The following is a 16,724-nucleotide window of genomic DNA, read 5'->3' on the forward strand; positions in this document are numbered from 1 at the left end:
GGGCGGCAAACGCTTCTTTAGTGCGGGTAAGCCACCCGTCTGGGCTCCTGGTACTCCCGGCATCTTTGACGTCCAGGTCCGCTTGACAGAAGAGGCACGCCATCAAAACAGTCTGTTTATAACCAGAGTAGTGCTAACATGACACAGGGCCTTAAGAACTACCCTCGAACATCAAGCTTTTCTTCCCAGTACATCACCCTCCTTCGCGAGTCTCCGCCCCAGGAATGGATTTTCCAGGAGCAAAAGGGAATGGCGGACGTGGATTTCACCCGCCAAAGACACCAGTCAGCCGTTTCACCAGCCGAATCAGCTCGGTCATGCAGAAGCCCCCTGCCTCGAGTGGCTGCTCATGGTCACAGTCGCCTTCGGACGTTTGGAGCCAGCAAATCGAGGACGCCCTTGCCATGATTCGCCCTGACAATTTTCGAATGGTTATCGTATCTCGCAACTATCCTGGCAACTCCGGGACCATCATGAGAAGCAGGTAAGGGACCGGAGTATCGTCACGAGAGAAGATCCCCGAAGATCTCATGGAAGAGATCAGCAAGCCGCCCAGTATCTCCCAGTGAGCGCCTGTCGCCTTCACTGCCCCATAAGAACCAGTTCATCCCCAACCAGCTTCTGGAAGTTGAAAAAGAAGGTCACAGAGCCAGCGCTCAACCCATGTTTAGTGCTGCGCAACGACGGCATCGCTGGTGAGACATGGTGGAAGAAAGATGATACCTTCTGGGTTCCTCGTGCTAACGCGTCATTGTCAGTTTGAAGACGCCACTGATCGACCTAAATGCCGAGAACGACGTCAAGGCTCGTCTCTTTCGGGACTTGGTACGCGATGCGTTGGTCTATACGATGCGGAACTCGCTGGCTTGCAGTACAATGTCAGCCTTGATTCGCGAGGTTTGTGCTTCAACGTTAGTGGCTACAACGATAAACTTCCTGGGGTGCTTCTGAGCAAGTCGTTACGACGATGCGAGATCTGGATATCAAAGAAGACCGATTCGAGATTGCCTAGGGAACGCCTGACCAGAGGGTATAACAACTGGCAGCTTCAGTCGCCCTACCACCAAGTTGGCGATTATACCACCTGGCTGAATGCACCGAGCGAGACTTCATAGTGGAAGAGCTTGCCGCGGAGCTTCCAAGCATCACGGTCGAGGGCGTCCGACTGTTCCAGAAGCAGATGCTGGGCCGGCTGTTCATCGATGTCAATGCGCATGGCAACATGTACAAGGAGGATGCTCTGAAGATAACGGACATGGTGGAGTCCATTCTGAAGCCTCGAAACCCGCCTCCAGCTCAGTGGCCTGTCCTTCGGTCGCTCATCCTGCCGCGCGGGTCTGAACTATGTCTTCAAGAAGACCTTGAAGGACCCCCGCCAATGTCAACCACTGTGTCGAGACTTGGTTCTATGTCGGCAGTAGAGAGGACCAGGTGATTCGCACCCAAGACTCTCCTTTTGGACCAGATGCTGCACGAGCCCGCTTTCGACCAGCTCCGTACGAAAGAGCAGCTGGGCCTACATTGTCTTCAGCGGGCCCCGAGTGTTCTCAACAACGTGTACGGTTTCCGCTCTCATCCAGAGTGAGATGACTCCCGAATTTTTGATTCCCGAATCGAGGCTTTCTTTAGAGATACGTGGATACACTAGGAGAAGATGAGCGAGATAGAATTCGAGGGCCACAAGCGAAGTCTCGTCATCCGTAGACTGGAGAAGGTCCGAAACTTGGACCAAGAGTCGCCCCCGCCACTGGTCACAAATCACCAGCGAGTATTACGGGACTTGAGCTCGGTAGGTACAAGCAGATGGAAACATCTAGGAGCATGCTAACCCGTCATAGCTCAAACAAGAGTGGAGCAAGTCAAGAAACTGACGAAGCCGGAGATGGTGGAATTTTTCGACAAGTATTTCGACCCTGCCTCGAGCGAGAGAGCCAGGCTATCGATCCATTTACACGCGCAAGGCAAAGCTGAGGGAGTGGAAAAGAGACAGGAGGAGGCTCAAAGATGGCCGACGAGGAGGCGCCGGCTGGAGATATCCCATCTGCCATTTCCACCGCCGTGGAAATCACCGACGTACGGGTCTTCAAGGCAAACCTACCAGCCAGCTCAGGGGTACGACCGGTCAAGGGAGTGAGCGAGTATGAAGATACGGAAATGAAGTGACCGCAGTCTTGTTGGACGGCAAGGGGCCGGATCCGGAGGTAGGTCGGCCAGGCATGGTCCCAGGTTTCGCGCCTTGTGGCTCCGTAGCCCAGTCTCTAGGGGGGGTACCTACACTTACTGTGTTCCTTTAGTTCTTATCAAGACGATGAATCACGATTTGCAAGAGATGATGTTTCGGCTGCGTATATGCTGAATTACCAGTCTCCCTACTTCCCGTGTCGCTGAAGGTAGCAACTGTAACACCCTACAAGGCCCTAGCGTCGTCTCCCCGTGGCACACTACTCTTTCTCAACAATCTTGATGGTACATTCAATCTGGAGTGGCAACCGGACACCAGCTGTCTTCTTCCGGATCATCATCTCCCTGATGGATCTGCATGAGAACGACAAGCATGTGTCTGAGCTTCGCGCAGCGACGATAAATCATTTATCGCCTGACTGGAGATGCTTAACGCCAAAATCATTGCGGCCCTTTTAATAACAATGGCTGGCAGGTCTTTGACTGTGTAATGGTTGCTGTGTGTGATGCACATCACCAGAAATGGAGCCATTTTTTTAAAAAAAAAAAAAAAAAAACATCTATGTAATAATACAAACATATCTTACAAACATATCTTACAAACATATCTGATCAATTTCGGGTCTCGAAATTAACTACTCCAATGATGCCCAAGCCTTGTTCTTTGCCTCATTGTCACTCCTCAAATAAGCGTGGCCCAACGATGGATAGAATTTGTGTCCTGGAATACTGTTTCTCCCGTCTTCTAATCCAAAGGCCTTGTATCTGATCTGTTCATGTCTTGATAAAACGTGCAAGTGGAGTCGAGGAGTGATGCTCGACACGGGGGACACTAGTTGTGACCCTGGGAGGCAACTCCCTTCATGGAACGTGACAGAGAGACTGACCGAACGGGGATACAAGACACCATGGCTCCAATGTCCTCTCACCATAGATAGGCTTGGGGAACTCAGACGATGCCATCTCGCTATGGCGGGGGAACCCAGCCACGCGCCGGTGAACAACCGCAGTACTCGCGAGGGGAGTCGTTGCTTCGGACAAGCGTCGAAGAAGGCTGCACCCGGGGAGGTCCAATAATGCATGTCTCATAGGAAGAGAGATTTTCCTGTCAGCTAGGGGCTCTTGGGATAAGAGGTTATGAGGGTACACGATTGCAGCACGCTCTGGGGGGGATACGGCGCTGCGCTATGATGTATGGGCGCGTCTCTCCGGTCCGTTTCCTCTCCCTCCACTCTCGATCTTGATGTGCGGTTCCAGGGTGGGGACGACGACCGTGGCGCCGAGGCTGATGGATGCCAGAATACGGAGACGGAGCGTACCGCGGGGGCTGCTGGATGGCGGGCAGGGGGCCTGCTCCAGGGAGCACTGGCTTGCGCAGCTCCAGGCTGGCGAGGATCCGGTACTCGAGGGCTGCTGAGCGCTGGAGAGCGTGGGGGGGCCGGGAGGGTGACTTTAGAGACTGGCGACGGCGCTGCTGGCGCTCTTGCAGGTGTATTGCCCAATGTCCCAGATGTCGAAGTGGTGCCGATAGGAACGAATGCTATGTCCTCAGTGTTCATCAGTAGTCTTTGGATGCTATGTAGGTTTATAAGCGAGTATAGAAGCTTACGATGCCTCAAAGTTGTGCTCAGTCTTCATAATGCCTCGTACATCCTCAAGCGTCCTCCCTCCCGGATGTATAGTTTGGTAATTTTTCGCGGTGCTCGTTCCCAGGGCTTCGTCAACATCTTTGCTTGCCGATGAGAACTCGATCAAAACTTTGGCTGGTTTGAGGAAGGGGCGGGTGGGAGAAGAGTGTTGTCGTGTTAAGGGGAAGAGTTCCTCAGGAGTTGCTCTGCCTCAATCCTGCAGGACAACGATGGCTGAGGTGACGGTACGAAAGTCGATGAGTAGCGTTGGGTGCTGTTGTTCCTCAAAACCCCTGAGGCGAGAGAAATGGAAGGGCTAAAAAAAGATTGAGACGAACAAGGATCAGAGGCGTATCTCAATTGAGAAAAAAATCACATACGTCTAAACTGAATAAAAAAAGGAGCTCAGGAGCTTTATTAAATACTTCGAAGAGTCCCGCGTGCCCTTAGAGCCTCGTTCTCGCAAAGGGAGGGAGGGAAGGCTTCACAAGGCAGCTGCAGTAGCAGAGGCAGATAAACAGAGGTGGTTGAGTTGTATACCACCTATATTTCCGCCCTTCTTGTTTTCCACTTTTGACCATGTGCATCCTCTTATGCAGGACTCTCGAGATGATTGATATTAGCCAGGCTTGTGTTAAGCAGCACACACGTTGACGGGCCAGGCTGGTCGGTGGTAGCAATTCAACCTCATCCTGCTGCCAAACGTATCATCCACAATCACCGTAAATCACCCGGTACTCTCAGATGAGATAAAAATGAAAGTACGGTTCACTAGGAGCGGGAACAAGGTGAGAAAAAGAAAAAGAGAAAAAAAACCTGCTCGGCTTGGCCAGGCAGCCGCTGAGCTGGCTAACGCAAGGCGACCAGGCTACAGGGTGCGTGCCCCTTCATCTGTGTGGGATGCTGCATCTTGGGTGGTTCGCCCCGGAGCCTGATTCTCACCCTACAACCGTAGGCAGATCTTGTCTCCCCTGCAGGAGCACGCTTGGCGGTACGCATCCTATGCAGGGGTTGGGGTGAAAGACAAATCCTCTCCTCTTCAGTGTGGCACTTGCTCCAGTTCAAAAGGCTGCAGCAAAGGACCGTGGCGAATGCAACCGATCATCTGGCCACCACACGCAGTGAATCTCAACCCGGTGCAAGGCGCACAGTGGCGGCTCAATCATGGTAGTGTGTCTGTGGTGCTTTTTCCCAACCTTTAGCCTAAGATTGCAGCTCCGAAGCCACAGTGGATTGTCTTGCATGTATCCGTATGACCTTCGACGCTGCTGGGTTGAGCAATAGGGAAGGGAGGCTTTGTGAGCTGAATTTATGGCTACCTCCACCCCGTCTCAGCTTGACCGGAACAGCCGGACGGTGTCCCGATCCCGCGGCGGTTTGCCGTTGCCACTCGTACAAGCAGTACATGGGTTTCGTTTGATCTTTAAGCCTTGTTGTCCCTCCCACCTCAAACCATGGTTGGTGGACACCATGCACTGGGACTTAAGCAGCCACATCTTCGGGCTGTCAAGCAGAACACCTCGGATTTATGGAAAGGCGTCAACATCCCCAGGCCTGCCTGCTCTTCGCCTCCACTTTCAGCACCTTTCAGCATCCAGCCCCCAGATCCCCAGGGTTAACTGACCACCTCACGAAACCTGCACTACTTGTTCTGTCAAGTCACAATACAGCTAAATGTCAACGCCGGCGGTATGTGGCCTGCCTTGGCCCAAGCCTCGACCTTTCCCCTCGACCCCCCTTTTTCTAATATTAGTATTTTCCTGTCTATAGCAAAAAAGCGAATCTTGCCCGGATAAGGGATAACCAAAGGAGGTCGCGAGCCCGCAGAAGAGAGTATCTCCAAGAGCTCGAGCAACGGCTCCGAGTCTACGAACGCCAGGGCGTCCAGGCATCCTCTGAAGTCCAGCAGGCCGCCAGGAGGGTGGCTGAGGAGAACCGCCAGCTTCGCGGCCTCCTTAGCCTACACGGCATTACCAATGATTACATATCTACTTACTTGCACAGCAGCGGCGCGGCAGCCCAGACCGACCCGACGCCAATCCCTCACTCCCCTTCGAGAAACCCTAGCGAGGCTGTTCAGTCACTCCAGGAGGTTATAGCGCCCAGGAAACCTGCTCCTCTCGATCCCGGTGTCCCCCATGTTGCGCTGCCACAGGAGAGTCGCGAAATCCCCATTGCTAGGGTCTCCCTGTGGAAGCCAGAGCTAGCTTACTCACACGGCCCTGTATACGACCAGACAATCCATACTCCATCAATGCAGCCGGTATCATCTCATATGCACTCACAGCAACAATATTTCCCGGTCGTTCCGGTCACTCAAGCGCCACTAGTTGGAGTTCACGACTCGGGCGCGGCATTCGGACGCCCACCGGGTCACTCACCCTCGCTCTCACGCGGAAATGGGGAAACGCAGATGAAAAGTTGGGGATATACTGCAAGATGATGTTAAAACCTGGTCCTCTTCTAAAATCGATTGCAGTTTATCCCGGAATACAAAGCGATTCTTCTAGTCCCTCCCGCGTGTTAAATGAAGTTGTCTACATGGCTCTCTCATTCTTTTTCTCGAAGCTTGGAGGTAGCCGATGAGTTGGCTCTCCACATCGCCAGCCCTCAATAAATGCAGCTATACTACGCAAAGAATCCCCCCTTCGATCTCAGTAATGGTTGCTACGAGCCTTTCCCACCAGGGATCCCTCTCAGGAATGACCGCTGGTAGAGCCTCTGGAAGCGTTGGCGTCTTGATATCATTGTCGATCCAGCACCAGGTGCGCTTCAGACTCTGTAACAACAAAGGAACGCTCTGATCCAAGCTCATTAGCATCCTGGCCTTGAAGAAATCGTCATGGGTGCATAAAACATCTCCACTTACACTTCGAACGGGTGTCTTGAGGACTTGCTCAAACCATGTTTGCGACACCTTGTGGTCTGTGCCAATGGCGAGCAAACCCAAGATGAATACAGGCAGGAGGGGTGCTTGTGCTGTGAAACACGTGCCTGACGTAGGTATGATGCGAATGCATCTCGCGAGGTCATCCATTTGGCCGACAACTGACGGATGATTTCGGGGCAATCTTGGGTTTCTGTCAGCGCCGTGGGCCTTCTGAGCCAAGGCAGCGAAGATAACAAAGGTATACTGATTCGGCAGGTCTCATTCGGTCCTTACCTGAGAAGTCGGCAAAAAAAGGTATATTATTGCTGTGATCCTCCATGCTTCAGCTGTCACCTCTGCCACTTCCACTTTTGATTCAGTGATCACAGTCGACCTGAATCTAATCCATTCGATCGGCTGACTTGCTTTGGCCATCTCCCGGGATGTATGCCCACGGCTCCACTGCCGGGTTGTCTTGAGATCACGGAGAAGGTATTTCGGTGTTATCTGGAAAACAATACTCTCTGGCTTTTGCATAAGGCAACTGACACAATACGACACCTGTCCTATGCGATGCAATAGCCACCTCGACAACTCACATCCGCCATCGATCTCCAATGTCTCTCGCTCATTGCCGAAAAGTAGCCACTTAAACTCCGTGGCCTGTTCCGGGAGGTTGAGTAGATCTGCGTCGGGGAGAGGGGCGAGTAGCTGGGAAAAGATCAGGCCGCGGCCGACGATGACAGACAAGGCATCGCGGAGGTGACTGCGTTGGACGGCCACGTTCTCCCAAAACGGACCACCGGGATTTGTCTGGTGCAGAAAGGATTTGCATTGCTTGTAGCCTTCCAGCCAGGATGGAGAGCCAGGTTTTCCATGGCGCTGCTGGACCTGGACAACCTGCAATAGCGTGAGAGTTGACGGACAGTGATTTGGGATCACTACTTACATGAATTGTGGAAAGAACGACCCCGAGGGCAACAGACTCCTCTCCTTCCCCAGGCCGCTTGCTCTTTAGGTCTTTAAGTAGCTCTTGGTAATACTCAGCAGCCATTGTGTATCGACGGCAAACTGCTTCCCGGATGCGCTCGTCTGCTAGGTAATCGTAAATATACATACCAGCCAAGCACCCGATAGCGCTGGCAATCGCATCAGAAACAGCTGTGTTCCTGCATGCCTGCGTTAGGATTAAGGGCCATGGGTTCGTTTCTGCAAGAACGCTCCTTCCGGGACACCAATTTTTCAGGTCTTCCATCAACGTCAGCATTTGATACTTGAACAGGGGCGAACGGGAAACTATTTCGTCGTACAGAATGTGAGTAGCTTCTTGTCGAACCCGTCCTTCTGACTTAAACAAACCCGGGGGGGGGCCTGAAGTTGGGCCCATGTTTGCTGACTCGTGATGTTTGTTGATGACACAAATGTCCGGTCTCTGTCGGTTGTCACCGATGATGTAGATCCACTTGCTATATCGGACTGGTCACGGGAGACCGCAGTCTTGCTACCACAAAATGGCAGGCGCGTGGAGGCAGGAGTACCCTGATTACTGTTCTTCTTCGATCGAGATGATATCCCCAGCGTTGGCAGCCGTCCCGAAGTTTCGGATGGGGGCCAATTCAGCTTGATGTAACCATTTATTTTACCGTCGTTTGGTCGAGAGTATCGAAGATCGTGCTCGTGTAAAATGTCCGGGGAATTTTCAGGCAGAGTGAAAGGACTGTTGAGAGGCCTCACATCAGATGATGTGGTTCTCCGGGGCTCCGCGTCAAGCGAATCTTTAGGTAGAGTGGAAGGACTGTTGGGAGGCCTCACGTCAGGCGATGTGGCTCTCCGAGGCTCCGCGTCAAGCTTTGCAGTTCCAGAAGTTGGCTTGGGTTGTAATGGACGTAGTCGAGGTTTGCGAGGGGCTTGTGAAAGGGGACGCGAACGCTTGCCCCGTGAGGTGGGAGGAGAGTATGGTCTGACTGCGACGGTTGTCAGCACAATGGTCTACCATCCCATGCCTCAATTTTGACTCGCTCTCATACAATTGATGAAAACTCTTGGTTGGTAACGGCGATCTAGGTGGTGAGGCGACGACGCAATAGGTAGAAGAGGAGCGGACAGCTTGACATGGTTCGCATACTCACCTTGATGAGGCAGTAGGGTAGAAGGATTGGTAGATTCAGTAAGGCAAAAGGCCGAATCCGGCGAAGCTGCTGGTGTCAAAAGCTCGGCAGGTAAGCCAAAGACTTGAACGTCCCACCCAATGCTGTTGCCGTAGTCGTTGCCGTTGCCCTCGTGGCCGTTCGCCCACGTAGGAAGGCCGTCAACATGCTCAGAGTCAACCCTGACGCGCTTGGGACACCTGGTCAACGCATTGAGGCTTGTCGAATACTCCATCAGAACTGGCCGTCGCCCTGGCAAGGCAGCTAGTTGACAAGAGAGCCGAGGTCGGTTTGGGGTGTGCCGCACTCTGTGGGTTGGAGCTGGACAGCAATCACACCGCCTGGACCACCGCCGGTCGAAGAGTTGGTTCGCAGGAGTAGACAAAGTGCAATTTCTGGGAAGAAAAAAGACCGGTGAGAATTGAAAGGTGGATTAAGGCGAGGGGACAAAAAGGCAACCGCAGGAGAACATGGGTTTATGCGAGGTTCTGAGCTCCGCCTGTCAATAGCAACGATGTACCTATCGCCATATTGCTGTCGAAAATCTCCAATCCTCACGGCTAGGCACAGATCAAGGCATTGCCCAAGGTACCGATCGAAGGGGTGTTCGGGTCCTGACCATCAGGCAAACTGTCAAGGGGCCAAGTCGAGGAACATCAGGTACATCTACCACGGAAGCGTGCCACAATCCTGCCCTTGTCCCTGTCCTGAGGAGTGGTGGTTCAGGAGCCACCCTACCACCCTGGCATGCGAGTGGGCTTTAGGGGGCTCCACTCGGCGGGACTAACGAGCGGCTGATGACTGGCCCGGACTGTGGGGATGAACTAAAAAATCTAGATTTCCAAGAAAGGCTAGATTCACAGGCGGGGAAGTTGGCATCGCGACATTTCTTCCACACCGTCGCCAGCCAACAATGGAAAACATCATCCAATGGCAGCCTGGGGGGTCAAACACGCTATCGAGACCCGACGCAGATGTGAAGGATGACGTCTTGACCGTTCTGAGACAGTTTCCTCGGAGTGAAGATGGCTGGGCTTTCGGAGCGCCCCAGACTGACGAGGATGTTGCGGCACTGTTTTGCAGGCTCACCCTGACAAGCCAATATCCGCCGGAGAGTCGCGAACAAATGACTTGTCCGGATCTTATCAAAGAACTAGCCAAGACATTGGACCCGAGCCGCCAATTGGACATCATGGTCCTGCTTGACGCTTGTGAGGTAGCGGTGAAGCAGGGGGGGGTACGCCTGGAAGAGGCGCGAAATCTCATGCGCCTGACACTGGACAAGCCGGATACAGCCCTTGATGGGATGAGGTGGGGGGCGCAAAAGTTCATCCGAATGATGGACCAGCTCCACCTGCACGGTGTTGTCGGGCTCCGTACATATGAGCTCGCGGTTCGCCGTCGTTCGTTTCCCCCAGCCTGATTTGGCCATCCGGATGCTGAGTACCCAGGTGCAGAAAATGCGCTCTCCAAGGTAGCGAACTTCACCAAGCGGCACATGGAAATCCTCCAGGGGGAGTACCAGAACATCTATCGACCACAGAGATCATTCGATTCGACCTGCCTGCGCGTTCCCAATATCGTTTACGTTCTTTTCGCCGGACGCTTTAGGTAAGAAAGGTCAATAAGTAAATAAAAGGCGCGGTGCTAATCGAGAAGCCGTGATGCTATCGAAGGAGCGCATCGATTGCATGGCCAAGATGCACTGGGTGAACGGTTCACTTTCCGAGTTGACACTTTCTGCATATTTATCTCTCTAGACACTGCTTTTAGGGAAGCCCAGAACATGGCTGGTAGGGAGGTGGTCAGCCTAGCACCACTCCTCCAGCGCCCCGGCCTCCTTGATTTGTTCCCAAAGCTGCTCGACTGTTTCAAGGCCAAGGTTGGTGGATTTTCAACACGGTCCTCTCCTCCCCTACCCACGCTCACCAGGTCAAAGCGCAGCCTGATCGCCTCGGTCGCCGAGAGTCGGGGATGGAGGGTTGTCAATATGGATTATTGGAAGCCACAGGTGTTTCGGCTTGAGCCAAATGCGGCCTTGCCAGGATCTCAAGGCCAACTCAACGCCGTCGTACTCCTTCAGGAGTGTGGTATGGTCATCCTTGCTGACCACTCTGTCGAGGAGCTAAGGTGGGAACCGGACCAACTGCTCTGTTACGCCGGGCAGAGTGTGCACTACAGGAACGAGAGGGGCAGACCCTTTTGCCTATTGATTCAGCTGGAGGTGGAGCAAAATTGACACTGCTTGGTCTGGAAGCGCCACGTTGGTGACCCTGTTTGACGAACCGGGAAAGGGGTGCGGATAGCTGAGGGATCGGGCGAGAGAAGAGGAAAGCATGCTTGCTAGATAGGGATGCTCAACGCTGCTCATGCAAGACGTATCCACTCACTAGTGAGTCAATCCAACAACCGTAGGCCCAAGACAGCCACACGATGATGCTACAAACCGAATCTTACAGCTGTTACTAATGGGCCAAAGCATGGCAAGATTGGGGGCGGTCATGATGGCAGTTGAGTCTAAATTCCGTCCACCCCCAGTCTCGACCGCCCCCATTTATCGCAGAGCCGGTTAGAACGTCCATTGGTGTGGTGTTTTCCATGGCGAGGATATTCTCTTCACTCCAACCAACAGGCGGCGGTCTTCTCAGGCGGTTCCCCATAATCTGGGAGGCTAGCGGGGGAGAAAATACACGAGGCTGAATCGACTGTGCCCTCACCTCCCTGAGTCTCGCGTTTTATGCCCCCCGCTGAGGAGGCCACAGAGGGATAGAACACACCCACGGGCAAGTTTCCTCCACGCTTCAAGAACGATCTCCTGCCTCTGTTGGGCTCTAATTCCATCTAGAGAGCCCTCGACTGATGGTTTATCCATGAATCACCATCCTTCAGTCTCCCGCCGCCGAGTTCCCCGTCCCGGGGCTGCTATCACCAAGTCGAACGCCCCAAGTATCCCACTCCCTCCTCTCCCTCCGTCGACTCATTTGTCTTGTTACTGTACCGCGACGCACTGTAAGCAACATACCGTCAGCAATCTCGGCCCCGGCAGCGCAGCGGCATTGACCAGCGCCAGTCATTCAAGGCAGTACTACAGTCTATCAACCCCGTGATTCATCTGGCTCCGCTAATCGGTATCATGACAGACCCTCTGAACACGATCGGCCATCACGCCTAGTTCTTCGAGTCTCGCGACGATACTGTGACCACGAGAACGAAGACACAATAGGTTTTCCAAGTCATAACCAGGCTATGACAATAGGGCATGGCAAGGGCCTCTGGTGGCTCTTTTCCATGCGATCGGTCTTTGTCCCGTACCACTCTTGGGCGGCAATACCACGAGGGTTTCTATCAGCCGAAACAAATACAACACGACTATGAGCCTTATTCATCCCCTCACCGATCGAGCATATAATTCCTTATAGGCCAACGAATGAGAAGGTCCTCTCCCAATGCAAAGTCCATCCTCCACTGGCGCCGGGTCAACGTCCTACCAATCATTGATCGCCGCAACTGTCTGGAGAAACTTCTTCGGGACGATATTGCGCCCTAAGAAGGCACCTTCCATGCTGCGTGGAGTCCTTCCAGAGCGGCTCCCATCTGACAGTTACGGAAACCGTGTTGTCGGCGAAGCTTGGTGCTTCTTGGAAACGAGGGAAACGGAACAATGCATGGACACCGGGCAGGGTTCTGCGAAGGATGGCACAAGCTCAGGGACAGACTAATGGACAACAGGATCAACGTGTTCGAATCATGAGGGGAATCAATTCAAGATGGCGCGCAGGCTTCCATGCCACGTCGCCAGCAGCTCTTCCTGCGCAGTACCTTGCCCTAGATAGAAAGCCAACGCCGCTCACATTGCTTCTTTTGTGCTTTCCTGTGGTGCACTGTAGATCGTGTCCCGACCCTGCTGTGAAAATATGTTGAATACCTGGGTTGCAGACTTATATCGCCATTTTGCGGACTATCATGATGATTTCGTTCTTGGACACGCAGAGATCAACATCTCTATTAAGAGTGACGTGAATTCGTGCCACACAAGATGGCAGAATCGATATCTTTTTTCGAGATGCAGATAGAGAACCTCGCGTCCTGCTCATTATGGACGATGCTTTCGCCGACCCAAGGAAGCTACAGCATCCTGAGTCACAGCCGCAGCCCAAAGCCAGTTGAGCCACTGATTCAATCAGTGTGCTGGAAACATTCCCGAGAGCCTTGCCTAACCAAGGGAGAAGAGCATTGAGATGATAATAAGCTGCATATCCAAGACAGGGTCGATCAACTACATCACGGGCTCACATTGCACAGGATTACTCGCGTAGAGCGTGCCGAGATGAACTCACAGGTACCTTTATAAGCATTTGCTGATGATTACAATGTTCTGCTCAAAGAAACTCGATCGCAGATCCACACCATCATCTTCGTCGCCCTAGCAGAGGTCGCGATTGGATTGGGCTCTCAGGTGAGAGCGATCAATGGCATAGTGACTGAGTGATGGGGGTCCTATATAAGCATCGAGGGCAATGAGACTTGGTACGAGAAGATAGATGAAGGCCTCATACGAGCTCCAACGGTCGTGGCTTGGCCTTACAGATGAGCTGTCTTTCCGCCGTGCATGATTCAGAAGACTTGGTCCAAGGCGATACCTAATTTATCCACACAGGGAAGAACATCATCCACCCCAAAAAGAAAAGTCCACGGGTGAGGATGTCAGAGTCCCCAGAGATGCACGTCATTTAGAATCACGCGGTACTTCAAGATATAAGAGAGTATAATAACATATACCGAAATACTCCTGTAGAATACACAGACCAAGTGTGGCTCTTTGTTCCCACCCAGTCCTCAAGTTGTAGATTCACTCAACCCCTTCTTCCCCTGAACCACTTTCTGACTCCGATGGCTTCTCGCCCCTTGAGAATCGAAGGCAGCGTAGAGCTCGCGCCAGTCTTCTGGCGACATTGCCCTGAGTTCTGCTATCGTCGGAAGGTAGAGTTCGCCGTCCTCGTCTAGGAACTTATTCCTCGTCGGCGCAGAGCCAGTGCTGGCTTCCTCCGTCGCTGTGTAGAATTGAAGCATCCTAAACAACCGTCATTTAACTGTTAATATATTTGCCTTGCAGAGCATGAGAAGCCTTTGTTCTATCACAAGCTTACCTCCGTTGAGCCGTCTCTTTCGCTTCAGCAGCTATCTGTCGCTGGTAACTTGCAGCCGTTTCCCCTTCAAAAAAAGGTTCGGGGTGCCTGGCTGCTCCGTGTTAGTAATCGCTCCTCTCGTAATTCCACCCCCAGATCAGCCATACAAATGGCATTCAATATTAACATGTACAATTACCTGGTTCAGTGGCGGTCGTCACCACAGAATCGTGCATGAAACTGGCTGACGTGAGGCGTTGGATATTCCCAAGTGCAGGCCCACGTTTGGCTTGTTGTCTATCTGGGCTCGCAGCTCGGTGGCCATTGTGCCCATGTGGATATTCCATGATAGTGCAGAGTACAGAGTTACAGAATGTGGGTGAAGCGTGATATAAATACTTTGGACTTGGGCACCCACAACACAGACCTGCGTGTCCACGTGGGGTCGGCTAATCTTAATACCTCCTCTGTCGCCATGGTTCAGGCATCCCGTATCTTTATTCTATACTAAGAGTTATGTTTGAGGCTGGCGACGCGCGGAGCGTCAGATTTTTGGCAGTGCTACTTTTGCCGGTGGCGTGAAGGAAGCCCGATGTGTAATTTTAATGATTAATCATAGATACAGCTGCTTTCTCAATACTTGTATGTCAAGCAAGTCATGAGGGGGTGGATTGTCGTTGTTGCTGAAAGGTGCCGCAAGGTCACCACCGTACGACAAACTAGCACCCTGTAATGTAGAAGAGAACGTAATGAATTTCACCGCGGAGCACAACGGTTCGCCCATCCAGAAGACGATCGTTACTTGTTTGTTCCCTGCTCCTGCCACTCTAACAACACCTGCGAGGTTTCGCAGCGGGCCAGATAAGTGACTCCAGTCTAACCGTCTACAACCTAGCCTGCTTGGCCATGCGCTGACAAGACTCGTCGATGCGCGTCCGCATCCCATCGCTGCCACATGATCACCGTTGGTGGGGCCCCTTCTACACGCGCCCACCAACGTTCCGCGAGCCCATCGGCTTTATAAAGCATCGGTTATTCACTCGGGTTGTCTTCACTACCCGCGACATTTCCGCTTCGAGCCACTCATCACAAATCTTTCCCACTGCCAGTAACCGATCGTCTTGTCCACTTTCCTTGCCCGTCTGCGGCTCGGCTACTATCATGCTTGTGCCACTTCTTCCTGCCTCGGCGGCTCCCTTCGCTCCTCGAGCCTCGTCCGTCAGTGTCGTCCTGGGTTGGAAGGTTGAGCCTTGGCTCACAAAAACCCTCAAGCGCATCAACCGAGAAGAGCAGCGTCGCGACAACCGAGAAGAGCAGCATCGCGACAACCGAGTAAAGCAGCGTCGCTTCAACAGTGTCCCTCAGCACCAGCGATACCTCACCGAGACTCTATCGTCACCCAATGCCATCTGGACCCTCACCTCGATCATGCTCCCCAAGACCCTCGAGGCCGACTTTAAGCGTGACGCCAACAACCCCCTCCTCGAGGCCATGATGAATTACGAGATCATTCACATTAAGGGATACGTCGTGTGTGTCGATATGGTTTTGCGCAACGAGGTCATCTACAAGCTCACCAAAGATACCATCGACACCCTCATCGAGCACCACAAGGAGGTCTGCTGCGTTGCCGCGGCCGGGCCGGATGGGGAGCAGCGGTGCAAGAAACTTCATGAGAAATTTGTTCAGGCCATTAACAAATTAGTCATCCGCACCCACGTCTCGATTCTCGAAGGACTCGAAGAGGGTGGAACTGGCAAACTTATCAACGGCGAAAGCGATGAGGTGAAGAGAGAAATCCTATCTCTCATGGAACAAGGGTTTCCCATGGACAACGTGTGGTCGCAACCTGGCATGCAGAGTAGCCAGCCAGCTTTTGAGCTGTGGAGAGTGCCTCCCTCGAGCTCCAGCGTCGTTTCACCTGCGAGCACCGATGACGGTATTGTCTGGGTGCCTATGGCACAAAAAAATTCGCCTCAGGAGACAGCCCTCATCTCCGCCATGCCCATGTCCGGTATGTCGGCTGTTTCACAATGCGGCGTCAGCATGGCAATGGCTGGAATGGGTGGCAGTTACAGCTTCGACTGGGATGAATACCAGGAGTGTGCGGCTACGCATGTCTTTACCATACCCCAGGACAACAGTTTCTCTTCAGTGGTGGTGTCACCAACCAAGTGCGCTCCCTTCCCCTCGTTCATGCCCAAAGCTCTCGACTAACTAGTTGAGGCCTCGTGGCGTCGCACACATCAGGGATAATGCTCAGGAAGAAGTCTACTCATGTGTTACACAGTGACCACGACTGACACCGTCCCAGTTACTCGCGTTTTGTTGGTGGGACCATACCTCGCCCTGGAATGAGTAAAGGAAAAGCGGGTAGCCAGAGAGAGTGATGGATCATTCTTCACTCAAGCGCCGTTTAGCTGATAGAGCTATGAAGCTCTCAATCCAGTTCCGTCCAGGACGGGCGCCCCGACATCGTGCTCGAGAAGAAAGGCGAGGCCAAGACAGATATTACAGTCAAGTCAAACACTTAGGCAAAGCCATAGAATGGACAATAGGGTCGGGGGTTAGGTGGTGAAATGTGAGAGGGTTCCTGCTATTCATAGAAACACGATTTAATCACGATTCAAATTTTATATACCTCGCGTGTGGTACAATTACCATTCTTCATGGAAAGATTTCTTTACTTGAAAATACATAGAGCGAACGTCTTGGCAATGGTCATTGAGGATGTTGACATTCGTGATTTTGAGACCTGGATTAGCGTCGGCCG

The 16,724-nt window shown here is 52.8% G+C and overlaps 2 protein-coding genes across 2 annotated transcripts; one reads left to right on the top strand and one right to left on the bottom strand.

Moving 5' to 3' along the window:
• Positions 1-7,078: 7,078 nt before the first annotated feature.
• Positions 7,079-8,065, bottom strand: LRP88_14893 (uncharacterized protein; the record flags this gene model as incomplete). The annotated part of the gene is made up of 3 exons (XM_083251227.1): positions 7,079-7,152; positions 7,278-7,569; positions 7,628-8,065. 3 exons carry the CDS (start codon positions 8,063-8,065, stop codon positions 7,079-7,081), a joined length of 804 nt encoding a protein of 267 aa, XP_083092982.1.
• A 6,813-nt stretch (positions 8,066-14,878) lies between these two features.
• On the top strand, positions 14,879-16,168 carry LRP88_14894 (uncharacterized protein; the record flags this gene model as incomplete). The annotated part of the gene is made up of 1 exon (XM_083251228.1): positions 14,879-16,168. One exon carries the CDS (start codon positions 14,879-14,881, stop codon positions 16,166-16,168), a length of 1,290 nt encoding a protein of 429 aa, XP_083092983.1.
• Between the last annotated feature and the right edge of the window lie 556 nt (positions 16,169-16,724).

This window comes from Fusarium phalaenopsidis (genome assembly GCF_050370095.1).
Source record: "Fusarium phalaenopsidis strain FUZ10S chromosome Unknown contig_32394, whole genome shotgun sequence".
Taxonomy (NCBI): Eukaryota; Fungi; Ascomycota; class Sordariomycetes; order Hypocreales; family Nectriaceae; genus Fusarium; species Fusarium phalaenopsidis.